The sequence below is a fragment of the Portunus trituberculatus genome, chromosome 6 (assembly GCF_017591435.1).
Source record: "Portunus trituberculatus isolate SZX2019 chromosome 6, ASM1759143v1, whole genome shotgun sequence".
Taxonomy (NCBI): Eukaryota; Metazoa; Arthropoda; class Malacostraca; order Decapoda; family Portunidae; genus Portunus; species Portunus trituberculatus.
Window position 1 is genome coordinate 5,083,595 of NC_059260.1, and position 17,794 is coordinate 5,101,388.

Below are 17,794 nucleotides of genomic sequence, written 5' to 3' on the forward strand. Positions count from 1 at the left end.
CGGCCTTTTGTAAACAAACATCGTACGTGACGCGAAGGTTGACGTACGCTAGAGTGATTTCCAATGTTTTTATTTTATTTACTTCTAACACAACTTCTTTTGGATATTTTTAGGTTGTTTGGAACGGCAGATTAAAGAATGAGAAATTTCAGTGAATCAGAAGAAGCTTAAAAGGAGCAGAGCCGTTAAAAGTAGAGTAAAGGAGAAATAAATATATCACCATTTCATGTCCTTTATTTTTTCTAATACAAAATAAGGAAGTGTAATTTAGTGAAGGAGGTGAAGAAATAGGAACTATATCTACCTGCAAATGTTATCTTTATACCTATCGCAATATCAAGGAACAAAATCTACATAATGATTGTTAGTCATCATCATCATGAGGCATTTACTGTTCAAATTTCTTTCATCTCTGTCTTCCCTATTCCATTCAGGCCTACTACCTTTTATAAATAAAACAATATATACACAATTACCACTATTGCTATTATTACTAATATCATCACTATTATTAATGATTTTTTTATTTTCTTCAAATCTTTTATTTTCCTTTCCTCATAATACACATAACACATCATTATCATCATTATTTGCTACTACACATTTTCTTTCACGTCAATCTTTCAGTTTTCTGTACTGCTTACAAATAAACACAAGTAGGTAGTATGTACAATGTTATCATTATCATCAACACTATAAGGAATCTGCTGTCCTCCACATTACCTGTGCCTTCTTGAGGAAGACCAGCCAGCTATACCACGCCTGTAATTTTCTATTTCAATTTTTCTCATGTTTATCTTTCACTCTTTCCTGTTATTTTTTTCTAGACTTTCTTTTCTCTTGCTGCTGGTCTCTCTCTTTCTTAAGTCTTTACATGTCATTCCTAACCTCCCAGCAGTTAAAAGATAACTCAGCATCATCACATCAAAATATGGAACAGCAGGTGTCAAGATTTGCCCCTCCTATTACCAACAAAACTGTGAATCCATGAGATGAAGCTTTGCTGTGGCACAGAACACATGGAAACTGTGAATATGTGATGCTCCTAGTTGCTCCCTACAGGAACCCACCACATGCAGCTGCTCAAGTATGAGTACTGAGAAGAATATTAACATCCCTGAACCTCCAAGGTCCACCAAGAGAGCACAAAGATGAAGAAGTGCTGCTGTCCTTTGTGTCAGTACTCTACTGAAGAGAAAAAAGTATGAGCTTTGAACCAAAGAGTATTTCTAAGTTGATTCAGTTTCATCTACATCAGGTGCTGAGGCATCACAGAAATGTTTAAAGTCAAGAAGTGTGATAATTGGTACACAGTTATCTTTACAGCCTCAATCAGTGAGCAAAGTGACCCCATCAAACAGTGAACACTTACATGAAGAGAACACAATGCAGGATGCAGTGACAAGAGTGAAGTCCAGTCAAGTTGATGCCTCCACAAACACTACCATTAACTTTGACAAGACTAAGCTCATAGATTTAAAAGTCACAGATGATATTGAAAAGCTTCTGAAGGAACAAGAAAATTGAATGCTGAAGCAATCCTGATTCAGGATAAAACTAATGCAAGACATCTGGAAATGAAGCAAAAGAAACTCATGAAGAGTTTTGTAACTTCAATATCACTGTTAAAGAGACTAAAAGCCATGTTCTCAGAAAACCAGCTGGAAGAAAGTGAAGCAAAGGAGAGCTCTCAGCAAGACCAGGCTGAAGGTGAGAGTGGTGCTTGTGAAGGTGCTGTTGCCACACAAGAGTTGCACTGCTCCCTTGACCAGAGTGGGACGGAATGGGTGAGTCCCAAGATGCTGCTGGACATCAGGAACCACCAGATACAGTGGAGGTGGCAGCAGCAGGACAAGAGGTTAACAAGGACATTCCAGGAACCCAGTATCAGAGAGGAGGAGTTTGCAGAACCTTACCAAGGAGACACCTCCCCCTTCACTACTCTGGTGGATGAGTGTGAGCGACCATCTCTTGCCCCAAAGACACCACACTCGTGCAAAAATGTAGCTATGTTGAAGTTGAGCTTGAAGGAACAACTGGAGCAGTAATACAATTACTGATGAGAAAATGCACCTTCTAAGTTTTCATTTGTTTTCCTCATGTAGTAATGTATTGATTTTGTTGTATTTTTAAACAATAAACTTAATCTGGTGAGCATATGTACTATACTTTAACAAAGGTCATCCTATTAAACTTTCCTTCACAAACCTCACCTCTGCTTTCCACACACATGCACACACACACACACACACACAAACACACCAGGGCAGCTCAGGGTATGTGGTCAAGGGTAATCCTGCCAAACACACCCGTTCTGAAGGCCCTGATGAACCTGGCGGCCGTGGCGAGGGTGTCAGGGAAGGTGTTGAGGCCGCGATGGTCCCTCACATTCCTCACCCAGTTGTTCCTGTGTGGGAGAGGAGAGAGGGGGGGGGAGAGGGAGGGGTTAAGTGGTTCTTCTCTAGGGGATTAAGTTTCAAGACATTTATCCCATTTTTTTTTTCATTTATTTATTTATTTTTTTTTTTTTTTTTTGGTATCTTGGACATGCAAGGGAACTGGCAACTAAGTAGGGTTTTTTTTTTGTGTTTCATGTTGCCCTTGTCCAGTTTTTCTTCTTTAACATAAAAAATGGGTTCTTCTTTGGGGTTGACTTTGATTAAACACCCACCCCCACCCCCACCACCACCACCACCACCACCACCACCACCACCACCACCACCACCACACAAAGACTTACTAAAATCTACATAAACCTTCTACCATCACAACCACAACCACTCTCTCTCTCTCTCTCTCTCTCTCTCGCTCTTTCCATCTATCCACTTCTCCACTTCTGTTCCTCCACTTGTCTTGTATTATTTTCTTTTATAATTTTTTTTCATTTGCTTTATTTTATCAATTTCTTATATTTCTTCTTCTTATTATTTATTTATCATTATTTTTTTTATTATTTTTTTTTTTTTTTACATTAGTGTGTTGTGTTGTGTGTGTGTGTGTGTGTGTGTGTGTGTGTGTGTGTGTGTGTGTGTGTGTGTGTGTGTGTGTGTGTGTGTGTGTGTGTGTGTGTGTGTGTGTGTGTGTAAGGAAGGGGGCAGGAAGAGTTAGGAAGTAACACCAGGAGAGGAGATGAGGGGAGTGAGAGGGAGTGTGTGAGAGGGCCAGTGAATGAGAGGGAGTATGTTATTGGGGTGACAGGATGAGGTGTCTCCCCACTTCCCCCCCGCACTCACCTCAATGCCGCCGAGATGAGGAGGTCCTGGATGGTGTCTGTGGGTGCATCCAGTCCCAGGAACTGCACGTACTTGTGGTTCCCGGCCAAGTTTAGCCTGAGGGAGAAGTGCATGGCGTCAGAACTCCACACTGCTGGACACACACACACACACACACACACACTCACAGCCCGGTAGCTCAGTGGTTTGAGCGCTGGTTTCACAAGCCAGATGACCGGGGTTCGATTCCCCGGCCGGGTGGAGATATTTGGGTGTGTCTCCTTTGACGTGTCACTGTTCACTGTTCACTGTTCACCTAGCAGTGAGTAGGTACGGGATGTAAATCAAGGAGTTGTGACCTTGTTGTCCCAGTGTGTGGTGTGTGCCTGGTCTCAGGCCTATCCGAAGATCGGAAACAATGAGCTCTGAGCTCGTTCCGTAGGGTAATATCTGGCTGTCTCGTCAGAGACTGCAGCAGATCAAACAGTGAATTACACACACACACACACACACACACACACACACACACACACACACACAAATGTAGATATGGAGTCGGGGCCACATGAGCGTAATGCCCAAGTCCTGTAAAACTACAACTAGGTAAATACAACTAGGTAAATACACACACACACACACACACACACACACACACACACACACACACACACACACACACCTCAGAGCTACCTATGCCTCCTCAGACCTTTTTCCATCCCTCTTATGCCCAAAGATCCCGAGCACAAATCCTTCCTATGCCCTCGCAGTAAATCTACACAGTGACACCAACAGCTTATTTCTGGATGAGACTTTTTTTCTGGTAGATTTTGATGTTTTGAATAAATCTGTACTTCATTTCCATTGTAAATTGGTACTTTTTATATACATTACCACCCTCCTTCCCTTATGAATCACCGCCACCAGTGCTCATCGCTGACTGTAACACCCTATTTTAACTTATCTATTTAACCCAAACTGACCATACCTAACTCATCAAAACTAAACCAACCTAAAACCTAATCTAAGTTAACCTAATCAATATAACCTAGCTAATGTCACCTAGTTGAGGCGACATGCACCACTAATACATCTTCCTCAGAAAAAAATTAACTTCATCTAACACAGCTAAACTGATCTAACCAAAGCAAACTAACCTAACTTGACTAACAACGCTGAGAAATTAATATGAAGTCATTACCATATTTCTCTTTGTAAAATCTGGTAATACAATGGATATAATTGAGGCAACACCCTGCCCAGGCAGACATCTTCCATAGACAGATTCAAAAAGAGTGCCTTCTCTCCACAAACCGCTCTGATTGGCTAGATTCATTATGTATTACTTTTATTGGCCAGTCGCTGCATGCCCAAACTAAATAATCACTGTCATTCATTACATGCATGTGCAAATAATGTGACAATACACACACACACAAACAAACAAATCTAACAGCATTCCTCAGTGTCCAACAGTTCATTGTGTGGATGGATGTCGCTCGTTCTCCCAAAAAATGGTAAAAAAAAGAAAAAGAAAGGGAAAAAAAAGTCAAAGTCAAAGTGATGGGTATGTGTGGGTTCAAAGTGCTCAGAATGAAAAGCTGTATAAGATGTGAAGGGTAACAAAAGCCATGTCGGTGTTGGAGTGAAATAATACTGCCCTCACCCCCAGCACAAATCCCCCACTATGCCTCCCAGTCCCCAGCCCCTCCTGACCTGTAGAGGAGGTAGTCAGCGATCACGTCCTCCCCCACCAGATGGTCCTTGATGGTGGCAGCCAGGGCCAGCTTGAGTCCCATCTCCAGGTCGGTGATGCGTGGTGTCAGCACGCCGGGGGTGTCCACCAGGTACACCTTGGGGTCCTCACACACCTGCACCAGTCACAACACTCAATCATTGGCTCTTGGTGTTGATGGATGAGTTAAACAGCTAAATATCCATAAAGGCATCTTGATACTTTTCATACATACATAGGATATATACATTCATGCATACATATGTCCATATCCACACATACCACGGCTGTCTCTCGTCAAAGTATGGGAGTCAAGACAAGGTACATAGCTTTCACTCTCCCTAACCCATTGTATTTATTCAGTTTCATTACTGCAAGATGTATAAATAAACTGTTCATTATCATTATTATTATCATGCACACACACACACACACACACACACACACACACACACACACACACACACACACACACACACACACACACACACACACAATGAAGAAGTAGTGTCTGCAATGAGTGTGCATACTTTTAAAGTAAGATTGGATAAGTGTAGATATGGAGACGGGGCTACACGAGCATAAAGCCCAGGCCCTGTAAAACTACAACTAGGTAAATACAACTAGGTAAATACACACACACACACACACACACACACACACACACACACACACACACACACACACACACACACACCCGTGTGCGCGGTGGATATTTGGAATGGATTGAGTGAAGAGATTGTAGCAGCACGTGTGCACAGATTTAAGGAAAGGTTGAATAAATGTAGATATAAAGACAGGTCACTATGAGCTGCGTTCAAACCCTGTAATATACAACTAGGTAAACACACACACACACACACACACACACACACACACACACACACACACACACACACACACACACACACACACACATAAAAAGAGGATTGTGAAATACTGCAAGAAGACCTAAATAAGATCTGGGAATGGAGTAAAAAGTGGAAAATGGAATTCAATGTGAACAAAAGCCATGTCATGGAAATGGGAAAGAGTGAAAGACGACCTGTGGGAATCTATAAGATGGGAGATGGAGTAGAACTGGAGAAAGTAAAAAAGGAAAAGGACTTAGGAGTGACGATGGAAGAAAACAATCAACCGGTAAGCCATATTGATAGAATTTTTAGAGACATATAATTTGCTAAGGAATATTGGAGTAGCATTTCACTACATGGACAAAGAAATGTTGAAGAAATTGATAAGTACAGGCAACCCCCGCTTAACGAAGGGGTTATGTTCCTAAAAAACACTTTGTTAAGCAAAACTTCGTTAAGTGAACCGATTATAACAAGTTTAACCCCTGATTTGAACTTCTGTTGAGAGTAAGCAAAGCGAGAGTGCATCATAGTACAGTGAAAGGTTTAATGAAAGTAAAAATTATGAAGTTAAACATTTAGGTAGTTTAATTTAAGTCATTATAATGTACACTATTGTATGTATGTACGTAACTTTATAATGTTGATGATCTTAACTTATGTACCACATTTCCACAAGGCTTTCCATTTTATCCATTGTAGAGTCACGAGTTCAGGTGGTTCTTTTAGCTTGCAAGGAAGATGCGGTCTCACCAGCCTTCTTAATAGAGTCTGCTGACTTAAAAATAGTAGACAGTAGATGGAGTCAAGATGGTGGCAAGCAATGTTATTAGTTTTCTGGCCTCTCTCTTGTCTGTGAATAATACCCAGCTTCACTTCGAGAGTAAGACACTTCCTGGTCTTCTTAGGAACGTTAGGCCACATTGCAGGGCGTTTTGGTGGTAAGTTGAACTAGGGAAGATGAGCTGCTGGTGACGCTGTTATGTTTTGACTGGGGAGTGAGTGGTGCGTGTGATCTTGATCTTGATCTTGATGCTACAGGTGACGCACAATTTCTTCTGAGTCAGGCCTTTGTATCGGCAGTGCCTGTGTTGTCCACGAGAGGCTTGATCTTGATCTTTATTCTACAGGTGTCTCAGGATTTCTCCTGAGGCAGGCCTTAGTACCAGCAGCTCCTGGTGTATTCAAAAGCCTGTCAGCTTGCATGATACGGTGGGGCTTTCAAATTTGGAAAAAAATTACCTGGATAAAACTTCGTTTAAGCAAGTGTGGTGTTCGTTAAACAAGCAGATGGTAGTAAAACGAAACCTTCGTTGTAGCGAAATTTCGTTGTGTGAACCTTCGTTAAGCAGGGGTTGCCTGTACTATAATAAGACCCAGATTGGAATATGCAGGAGTAGTGTGGACCCCTCATAAAAAGAAACACATAAGGAAGTTGGAGAGACTACAAAAAATGGCTACAAGAATGGTTCCAGAATTTAAAGGGATGACATGAGGAGAGATCTACCAACCCTGGAACAAAGAAGAGAGAGAGGGGATCTGATACAAGTTTATAAATTGATCAACGGAATGGACTAAGTGGATAATGAGAAACTGATCCTGAGAGAAGAATATGACATTCGAAGCAAGCACAAGATCGCATAGTAAAAAGCTGAGAAAAGGAAGATGTCTGAGAGATGTTAAAAAATATAGTTTCCCGCAAAGATATATTGAGACGTGGAACAGTTTAAATGAAGAAGTAGTGTCTGCAACGAGTGTGCATACTTTTAAAGTAAGATTGGATAAGTGTAGATATGGAGACGGGGCCACACGAACATAAAGCCCAGGCCTGTAAAACTACAACTAGGTAGGTAAATACACACCTTGATTTTCTCCATGACACTCTGGGTGATGCCGGGGGTGGCTCCGACGCGGGTGGCCTTGCTGCGCCTCAAGTGTTTGGCCCGCAGTGCATTGATGAGCGACGACTTGCCCACGTTAGGGATGCCAATCACCATCACATTGTAGGACTCCTCCTCGGACCGGTTGTAGCGCTCAGAGTCCTTGATGGCCCTGGGGGAATGGTGGTATGGTAGCAGGTGGCACACATGAGGGAAGGTACAGATGCCAATCCTGGCCATGTAATTTCTCAGTATCAACACCAGGTAAAGGCTTTAGTTTTCCTTTAATTGGTTCAACCACCACAAAATCTATGCCCTTAGGCTCCACCCACTTGACCTTAGCCTCCTGGTCCATGCCCTGTCCCTCTCCAAGATCACCACATCATCTCCCTTTCCATCACCCTCCTATATGACACACACACACACACACACACACACGACAGGGCTACCAGGTGGTGCTACTGAGAAATTACAGGGCCAGGATTGGTAAGGAGTCAAGTGGTGGCATCTGTACCTGGTAAATGTGTGGGAGGCTGGTGGTATGGGGAGGTAAATACTGGTCATCTTGTCGTCTCTCTCTCTCTCTGTCTCTCATCACCGCCTCCCTTCTGTCCCCAGCCCCTTTTTCTCCCGTCATCACCTCTCCTGTCACTGCCTGTCCTCAGCCTCTCTCTCTCTCTCTCTCATTGCTGCAGTGTTGCCTGTCTTGCTATCTTCTGGAGGTACTTTCATGCTAATGGTTCTTATATTCTTGCTAACTACATACCTCCCCTCCTCCCACAACCTCACTGCACAACACTCACTACTTTCTCTCACCCCTATTCTATCCACCTCTCAACAGCAAGAGTTAACCAGTACTCCCAATCATTCATACCTTTCTCTGGTACATTCAAGAATTCCCAGCCTGCTTCTGTGTTTCCTTCTATCTATGACCTGGACCCATTCAAGAGGGAGGTTTCAAGACACTCATCCTTCAATCCTGGATGGCCCTACTGACACCTTTTTAGGAAGTAGCACCTCAGTGGACCCTTTGTTGCCCCTAGCCAGTGCTCCTTCTAGATAAACAAAAGTAATAAATAAATAGATAACAAGAACATAAGAACACAAAAGCAAAAGAATCTGAAAATATAAGAACATAAAAAAAACATTAAAAGGATAATTACACAAGTACACAAAAAAATTAAGAATCTGAAAACATAGGAAAACAAAAAAAGGCAAGAACATCAACAGACACGAAGACAAGAACTTAAACATAAGGAGAGCAGTAGTAGATGAGTCAGCCGTCACACACCTTACTGACGACACCCTTGGAAATATAAGAAAACAAAAAAGACACAAGAACGTCAACAGACAAGAACACAAGAACACAAGGGGAGTAATTGTTGAGTCAGCTGTCAGACACCCACCTGTACACCTTACTGACAACACCCTTGAAAAAGAAAATAATAAAAAAAAAATAAATAAATAAATAAACAGACAAGAAGACAAGAGCAAAAATCTACAAAAGACAGTAGCAGATGAATTAGCTGCCATGGTACAGTGGAACCATGCGTGCTTTGGGGTCCGAGGGGTCTTCAGGTGCACGGGTTCGAATCCTGTCCACAGTCCGAGTGTAGGTTGGGCTTCCTCACTCGGGGCAATGGTATCCTAGCGGGTGGGCTTTGAGATAGGAGGTACCCCAAAAAAAGTACCCGCTTTAGCCCATAAATTCCCGTGAAAAGCCCACATGGTATAAATAAAATAAAGACACCCACCTGGACACTAACTACCTTAAAACCAACACAAAAAAAAGCCAAGATTAATTCCTTCAGTACTATGATGCATTTCCATATTTATTCTGCTTACTAACTGGTGATTCTGTACAGCTTCAGAAACTCATGTGGGGGAATTAAAATAGTGAAGACTGTGGCCATTAACCCTCTGACCTCCATAGACCCTTCGTAATGTCAAAGAAATGGTCTAATGGTACACAAATCTCAAGGTAAAAATATGTCCCAGTACTGAAGGGGTTACCAGACAAGAAGACAAGAACAGGAATATAAGGTGAGTAATAGATGAGTTAGCCATCAGACACCCACCTGGACACCTTGCTGACGACATCCTTGAAAATATAATGAAAAAAAAAAAATAAATAAAAAAATAAATAAAATAAATAAAATAAACAAAATGAAAAATAACAATATTAACAGACAAGAAACAAAGAACATACATATAAGAAAGACAATAGCAGATAAACAGCCACCAGACACTCACCTGGACACCTTATTGATGATACGCTTAATGCCGGGACTGTTTGGCTCCTTGCAGTTGGTGAAGAGGACCTGGTGCACCCCTTGGCCATCATAGTACTCCTTGACGGCCTGCATGTGTGTTGGGTCAGCCAGGTCCATCTTGTTCATGACCAGCAGGTGTGGCTTCAGTGTGCTGAGACCCAGACGCTTCTCAAACAAAGGGTTGCGCCCGGAGAGAGGGATCCGAGCATCATGCACCTCCACCACGCAATCCACCGCCCTCAGTTTCTGCTGCATCTGTGTCAGTCCCTTGGCCATGTGTCCCGGGAACCAGTTGATGGCCTCCTGACTGGCCAGGCTGAAGCTCTGTCGCATCAGCAGGCCATGACGCGCCACCTGGGCTGCCATGGTGCTGCCTTGTGGCCACACACACCCTTGACGTGTCTCACAGGGCCACACACACCCTGACGCACCCTAAACACACCTCCAGGGGCAGACACACACTTGATACACCTTACAGGATCAGATACACCCTTGATACACCTCACAACAGCCAGATACACCCTTGATACACCTCACAACAGCCAGATACACCCTTGATACACCTTACACGGCTAGATATGACACACCTTAAAGACACATCCAAATGCTTGATACACTCGACACACCTCACAGGGACAGATACACCCTAACACACTCTTCACATACCTCAAAGGGCTTGATACACCTTTGATACACTTTCTAGGGTCAAGATACACCCTAAATACACACCATACAGATCCACATACACTGTAAACACACCTTTCTGAGCCACACACACCCTAAACACACCTTATTCTGCCACACACACCCTAAACACACCTTATATATTCTAGTACATCCAAACGCACACCTTACTTACACCTTACAGACCGAAATACACACAAAATACACCTTACTGGGCTACACACACCTCCTAAATACAAGATACACCTTGATACACTCTGACACACCTGCCCACACTTACCTATACCCCCATACACCTGGAAAACAGTCCCTAACACCTAATAACACCTCTAACACACCCTTATTCCCCCTAACACACAGTAGCACCCTTTCTCAACCTCAATGTGACCTTTAACACACCTACACCCTTTCTAATTACACTATATACCCTTAATTGATCCCTTGTATACCTAAAACACTGAAATCTGTCCCTAAAACTTCCCTACACCTGTCTTGATAACCACCTCACCCAAAAACACCACTAAACAGACTTAAAACACCACAATATACCCTTAAATGATCTCTTACATACCAAACACACTGAAATCTGTCCCTAAAACTCCCCTTACACCTGTCTTGATAACCACCTCACCCAAAAATACACCACTAAACAGATTTAAAACACCATTATATACCCTTAAATGATCTTTTACATACCTAAAACACTAAAATCTGTCCCTCAAACTCCCTCTTAAACCTGTCTTGAACCTCTCACACCCAAAAATATCACTAAACTCCACTATAGACCTTTAAATGATCCCTTATATACTTAAAACACTGAATTGTCCCCTTAAACCTGCATTGATAACCCTCTCACACTCGATCTCACCCTTATTCAACCTAATCTAACCTAACTTAACCTTTACCTAACCTAACCTTTATCTAATCTAACCTAACCTAACCTCACACTGAACAGCATCACAGCATCAGGAATAGGCTACAGCATCACAGCATCACAGCCACCACTCACCACCTCCTAGTTTAACAAAATATACAGCACAGAACAGCACAACACAACCACAATTGATCCAGGTTAGTGATGCAAAGGTGAGGGAGTGAGTGAATGTACCACCTCTCTCTCTCTCACTCACACTCCCATGCTCTCACTCTGGCTAAGTAGTAAGAAAGTAAGAAGTAAGCAAGAAAGAAATGAGAGTGAATGAAGCACCTCTCACTCACTCTTTCACTCTCGCTCTCACTCTTACTCCTCACACAACAGGTAAGTAAGAAAGAAGTAAGAAAGAAGTGAGAGTGAATGAAGCACCTCTCACTCAGTCACAGGAGGGAGTGAGAGTGAATGCAGCACCTCTCACTCACTCACTGCCAGACACTCTCAAACTCTCACAAATTCAAAGCACACTTGGTCATCTCAAATAGATATAAAAAGACTGAAGAAGGAAGTGAGAGTGAATGCAGCACCTCTCACTCACTCTCTTTCACACTCTCACTCTGGCACCTCAAAACACACTCACTCACCTCAAATAAGTACCCGCAATCTCACCTCTCACTGCAATATTGGCTGTGAGAGTAAATGAACTACCTCTCTCTCTCTCTCTCTCTCTCACTCACTCACTCTTTCTCACACACTCACTCCAGCTCTTCACACACATTCAAAACACACTCAGTTACCTCAAATAGATAAGCAAAACATCCACATAAAATAAAACAAGGAGAACACCACCTCTCACACACTCACTCACTCACTCACTCTGGCTCCTCACACTCATTCAAAACAGACTCAGTCACCTCAAACAGGTACACATAAGGCCCACTCCTCACTGCAATATCCCTGGCAATCTCCCCATTACTGTTAGCTAGGAGAGGTTTAACATGGCGACTGTGAAGAAGCAGCTGCAGTGTCTCCCTGGCCTGGGGGTTCACTGCTGCAAGGTGGAGCGGTGTCTGGCCACTGTTGGTGACTGCATTGATGTCACTGCCAGCGTCCAGGAGCAGCAGGGCACAGGCGTGGTGGTTCCAGCGGCAGGCGGAGTGTAGAGGCAGCCACCCGTCCACTGTCTTGGCTGTGACGGATGCCCCAGCTTGGAGTAGGAGCTGGGGAGTGGTTAGAGGGTTAAGGTAGCTGTGGAGTGGTTGTGGAGTGGATATGGAGTAGCTGTGGAGTGGTTGTGGAGTGGTTGTAGAGTGGATGTGAAGTGGATGTGAAGTGGCTGTGGAGTGGTTGTGGAGTGACTTTTGGCATTCTTTCTGGTGCAATATTTACCTTTTTTTTTTCTGTGTTTCTGCTTTTAATACACAAGAGAAAGTGACCCACACCAAAATGAAAAAAAATAGGAAAAAAATAAATAAGTAAAGGAGTTTAGAGAAGAAGAATAAGGAAGAGGGTAAGAATGAACCAGTAAAGAAAAGACAGTTACTCGGATACAATATTGAGAAAAGGATTGAGGTTTTAACCCCTTCCGTACTGGGACACATATTTTACCTTGAGATTTATGTACGATTGTTTCATTTTATTGACATTAGGAAGGGTCTATGGAGGTCAGAAGATTAATGGCTATAGTCTTCATTATCTTAATCCTCCACATAAGTTTCTGAAGCTGTATAAAATCACCAAATAGTAAACAGAACAAATATGGAAATGTGTCATCGTACTCAAAGGATTAACTTCTTTAGCACCATGACACGTTTTCATATTCATTCTATTTACTATCTGATGATTTTATACAGCTTCAGAAACTTATGTGTTAAAATAGTGAAGGCTATGGCCATTAATCTTCTAACCTCCATAGACCCTTCCTGATGTAAATAAGATGGTTTAATCACACCCAAAACTCAGGGGTTAATAGATAAAGACATCCAAAACTGCTGAATATGGGATGAATGTAAAGAATGAACAAGATTGGGATGAATAAAGGTGACCACAAGTAATTATCTCCGAGGACATGGAAAAAAGCTAATAAAGGACATCTGTCTAAATGACGTGAGAAAATACAGTTTCCCGCATCATAGCATTGATAAGTGGAATAAACGAGCAGTCATGTTGACGGTGTGTGTCAATCAGATGAAAGAGATATGACAGGAATGGACAAGGAGACAGGACACAGCTCGGGCCCTGTAATACACACACACACACACACACACACACACACACACACACACACACACACACACACACACACACACACACACACCTTGATAATCTCAGGGTAGTCACTGTAGGCAGCGGTGCAGGGGAGTGTAGCCGTCAGAGTCTGTTGCAGCCACAGCTTCGGGGTGCTGCGTCAAGATCCTCTCCACCACACTCTGATGCCCATTCTCACACGCCCACAGGATCTCCCGCTCTGGTGTGGCTGTGGAGGAGGTGTGTGATGCATCAGGTGGTGGTTGTGGTGGTGGTGTGTTGGCATGCTTTATGGGTGATGTGTGTGGGAGGTAATGGTGTTTTTTATCTTACTAACTGTATTTCTCTTCCTGTCATGGCCTTACTGTTCAATACTTTCTTCTTTCTTTCATCCCTACTCTGTCCTTTTCTAATGCCTTGCTTAATAAATAGACTTACACTAATAAACTTTCTGGTAAACTCTGGAACTTCCTACCTGCTTCTGTATTTCCAACTTAATATGACTTGACTTCATTTAAAAGGGAGGTTTCAAGATATTTATCCCTTTTGTTTTGGCTAACTCTCTCAGACCTGCAAGTGGATTGGCAACTAAGTGGACCTCCTCATTTATCTATTTTTTTTTTTCCATTTTATGTTGCCCCTGGTCAGTTTATTCTCCCACATAAAAAAAAAAAAATAACAATAGTAAAAATTATTAACACACTTACCAAACCTAACCTAACCCATTAACTTTATCAAATATTTACCTAACCCAGTCTAACCTGTTATTACCAAATTCAATGCAATCTAATCAAATTGAACCTAACCTAACCTAATCTTAACATTTCCAATACAAGCTGATAAACAATACAAACTACAGACACTTTTATTCAACTTAATCAAACCTAAATTGAGCTTAATCTAACCTAACCTCATCCAATAATCACCAAACCTAACCTAACCTAATCTAACAATTACCGTACCTAACTTAACCTAACCTAATCTGAAAATTTCAAATACATAGACATTACTTAACACATTATTTGTCTAATTCTAAGAGAGAGAGAGAGAGAGAGAGAGAGAGAGAGAGAGAGAGAGAGAGAGAGAGAGAGAGAGAGAGAGAGATTATAACAAAATATATCAAGAACAAAAAAATAACCCTCAAAAATAAGAAAAAAAAGTGGAATCAACAGAACCAAGACCCAAGGCGGAGTGTGCAGCAGGGAAAGGAATGTGGAGGCGGTCAGGACTGCGGGGGAAGGTCAGGCGGGAGGGCGAAGGGAACACAAGAATGGGATATCACGAAAGACGGTCAAATAGGTCAGATAAGGTCAGGGGGCGTACCATAGAGGACAGGGAGGGTACAAGGAATGTGCTAGGGTATGTCATGGGGGCTAGGCTGGGTCATAGGGGGGGCAGGGGGGACGCACCATGGGGGTCAGGGTCAGCCTCTACATCTGTACATTCGTCGTCCCATCCTGAGCTCCACGTGGGGGGGCGCTCAGGCTCCTCCAGTTCCTCACACACAGCTTCCTCCACCTCCTCCTGCTGGCTCATGGCACTCCCAGGCAATGTCAGGCACTGTCAGGCACGCAGGCCACACATCACGGCCTGGGAGAGGTGGGAGAGGAGGGACACAGGGGAGAGGATTGATCATATACTCACTCACTCTCTCTCTCTCACTCGTCTTCGTCACCTCCACTACCGCCAACTCTCACGAATTTGCTCCTTTTTTCATTATTTTCGTGTTTTTATGGTGTTTTGGAGGGTTCATGTGTAGTTTGAGTTTAAGCTTTTACTTATTTTTATTATTGTTAGTCTTCACGAATCATCTGTAATGCGCTAAAGGGATAAATGTGGAGGTTTAGTTGTTTTTATTAAGTCCCCCTCTAAAATATTTACTGTTTTGGTGTTTTCTATGTGATCTATGGTCTTTTGGGGCGAATTTAAAGGTGCAGTCTAGGGTAGAAATACTTATTATCATCATTATTTATCCCTGCAAATAACTGAACCCATAATCCTGAAATAAGTTTGCTTGAGTGACCTTTCCATATTTCTCTCTTAATTCGGTGCTTTTAGGGATATTTGGTGGGATACATAGCAAATATGTAGTATTGAGATCGATTTACTACTTATTGTCATCATTATTAGTCACCATGTGTCCATTGCAAGGGATTGAAGGTAAAATGTTGAAATGAATGCGTTTTTGTTAAGTCACCCCTCCTCCCCATCCACCCACCCACCGACGAATGTTTGCTGTTGAATGTTGATTGTGTTGATAGATTAGGATCAAATCTCCATAGATAGATAAATAGATTAGTTAGATAGATGGATGGATAGATAGATAGATAGAAGGGTGGATAGATGTATTAATTGATAGGCAGCGGCGTATGTATACGTAGCTAGTAATTTTGCACCCAGGCGGCCAGCGGCCTTCCAGTTTGCCGCCCTTCCCACAATATCAAAAAAGCACATTAACCCCTTAAAGTGTGTGTGTGTGTGTGTGTGTGTGTGTGTGTGTGTATATATATATATATATATATATATATATATATATATATATATATATATATATATATATATATATATATATATATATATATATATATATATATATATATATATATATATATATATATATATATATATATATATATTAGCAGATTTTTTCATTGAATATAAAAGCCACTACTGTGTGTATCGAGAATATGGCACCAGGCCATAATATTAAAAGATCGTGCATGTTGCCGCAGTCGTAATCTTTTGAAAGAAGTGGAGGCGATGCAGCACACACACACACACACAGACAATCACCTTATGTCAAATGAAAAATAGGCCACACACACACACACACACACACACGGGGCCACACGAGCATAAAGCCCAGGCCCTGTAAAATTACAACTAGGTAAATACAACTAGATAAATGCACACACACACACACACACACACACACACACACACACACGATATATTATCACTGTAAATTATGTTAGATATGGACGAAGAGAGTCAGGAGGGGGAGACATCAGGAGGCTCCTGCTATAGTGGCGTTACGGCCTGGCCCTGTGGTCTGATGACGTCACAGCCCTGGCCTGACTTGGCAGTGGCAGGCTCATACGTTACGTAAATGATTTTGAAAATGACCTTTTTAAAAAACACCGCCAGACCAGAATGCTTTACATATTCTGACTTGGCATATATTTCAAATGATACCCAAAATATAAAGAGATTCCAAATCCCAGTAATATCAAAGATTCTGGGCGGGCCGGGGTAGGCCTTCACCGAGCTTAAACCTGGCCATGAAGGATGTGTACCAGTAGCTGATATGAAAGCTTAGCAACGCGGCTGCTGCATAATACTGAGAGGTAAGGCTAGAAATGGCTAATAAATAAGAGATCCAAGATGTCGGTATGGCCTGGGATTGGGTAGACCCCCCATCTACCTCACATAAAAACATTTAAAAATGGCAGGAAAGGCATTTGATGATTTATCCTGAGTTGACCCTTGGCTGTGGCTCGACCTAAATAAACACTTACTTTGATAAAGTAGTCCTGCTTTTGCGGGTTGGTCCAGTATTAAGATGAATTGGAGACTGGAAACACTAACGCCGTCTTGTTATTGTCACCAGAATTAAACATTCGTGAAATCCCGTGTGAGTCACTTCAATCAGAGTCGTTTGAGTGTAGAAATTTTATTCATATGTCACTAGAATAGTAAAACACTTACAATCCCGTGGCAAATCAACAGGAGGCTCTTGAATATGGTAGTACCTGCTAACTGGCACACCTACCGTCAGGAGTACTGGGAGAGGGAGGGTGAGTAGCACTGTGACGCTGCAGTCTGTCGTAGCGTATACGTCACGACAGACAGGCTGTTGCTATAGCAAAAAAAAAGAGACAACGAATCGGCTCTATATAGAATTACTTTTATTTAACTGAAGACATCAAAGATCTGGAAGATTAACTATTCACTTCTAAACACAACAAACTTGGAAGAACGAGTGGTTCTGTAATGTTTACTGGGCGTCAGAACAGGAAAATATTTAGTTAAGTATCCCCT

At 42.2% G+C, this 17,794-nt stretch overlaps 2 protein-coding genes across 2 annotated transcripts; both read right to left on the reverse strand.

Annotated features, from left to right (window-relative positions):
* Positions 1-219: 219 nt before the first annotated feature.
* Positions 220-12,355, reverse strand: LOC123516697 (mitochondrial ribosome-associated GTPase 1-like). Its single transcript, XM_045276302.1, has 6 exons — positions 10,771-12,355; positions 9,932-10,740; positions 7,661-7,850; positions 4,926-5,080; positions 3,234-3,329; positions 220-2,407 (listed from the first exon to the last, which is right to left on the reverse strand). Exons 2-6 carry the CDS (start codon positions 10,315-10,317, stop codon positions 2,272-2,274), a joined length of 963 nt encoding a protein of 320 aa, XP_045132237.1. The 5' UTR covers positions 10,318-10,740; positions 10,771-12,355; the 3' UTR covers positions 220-2,271.
* Positions 10,960-15,395, reverse strand: LOC123516708 (ankyrin repeat domain-containing protein 49-like). The gene is given in 4 exon segments (XM_045276312.1): positions 10,960-12,726; positions 13,824-13,854; positions 13,856-13,982; positions 15,163-15,395. Coding segments are annotated over 4 exon segments (633 nt in total). The 5' UTR covers positions 15,290-15,395; the 3' UTR covers positions 10,960-12,378.
* Between the last annotated feature and the right edge of the window lie 2,399 nt (positions 15,396-17,794).

Bases quoted from the DNA above. Each gene is read 5' to 3' on its own strand.
- LOC123516697 (XM_045276302.1), bottom strand. From the start codon at position 10,317: ATGGCAGCCCAGGTGGCGCGTCATGGCCTGCTGATGCGACAGAGCTTC. The intron at 7,851-9,931 runs GTGAGTGTCTGG...CCATTCCCCCAG, and splicing joins ATCATCAATAAGGTGTCCAG to GGCCATCAAGGACTCTGAGC. The intron at 3,330-4,925 runs GTCAGGAGGGGC...CTTCTCCCTCAG, and splicing joins GCTGACTACCTCCTCTACAG to GCTAAACTTGGCCGGGAACC.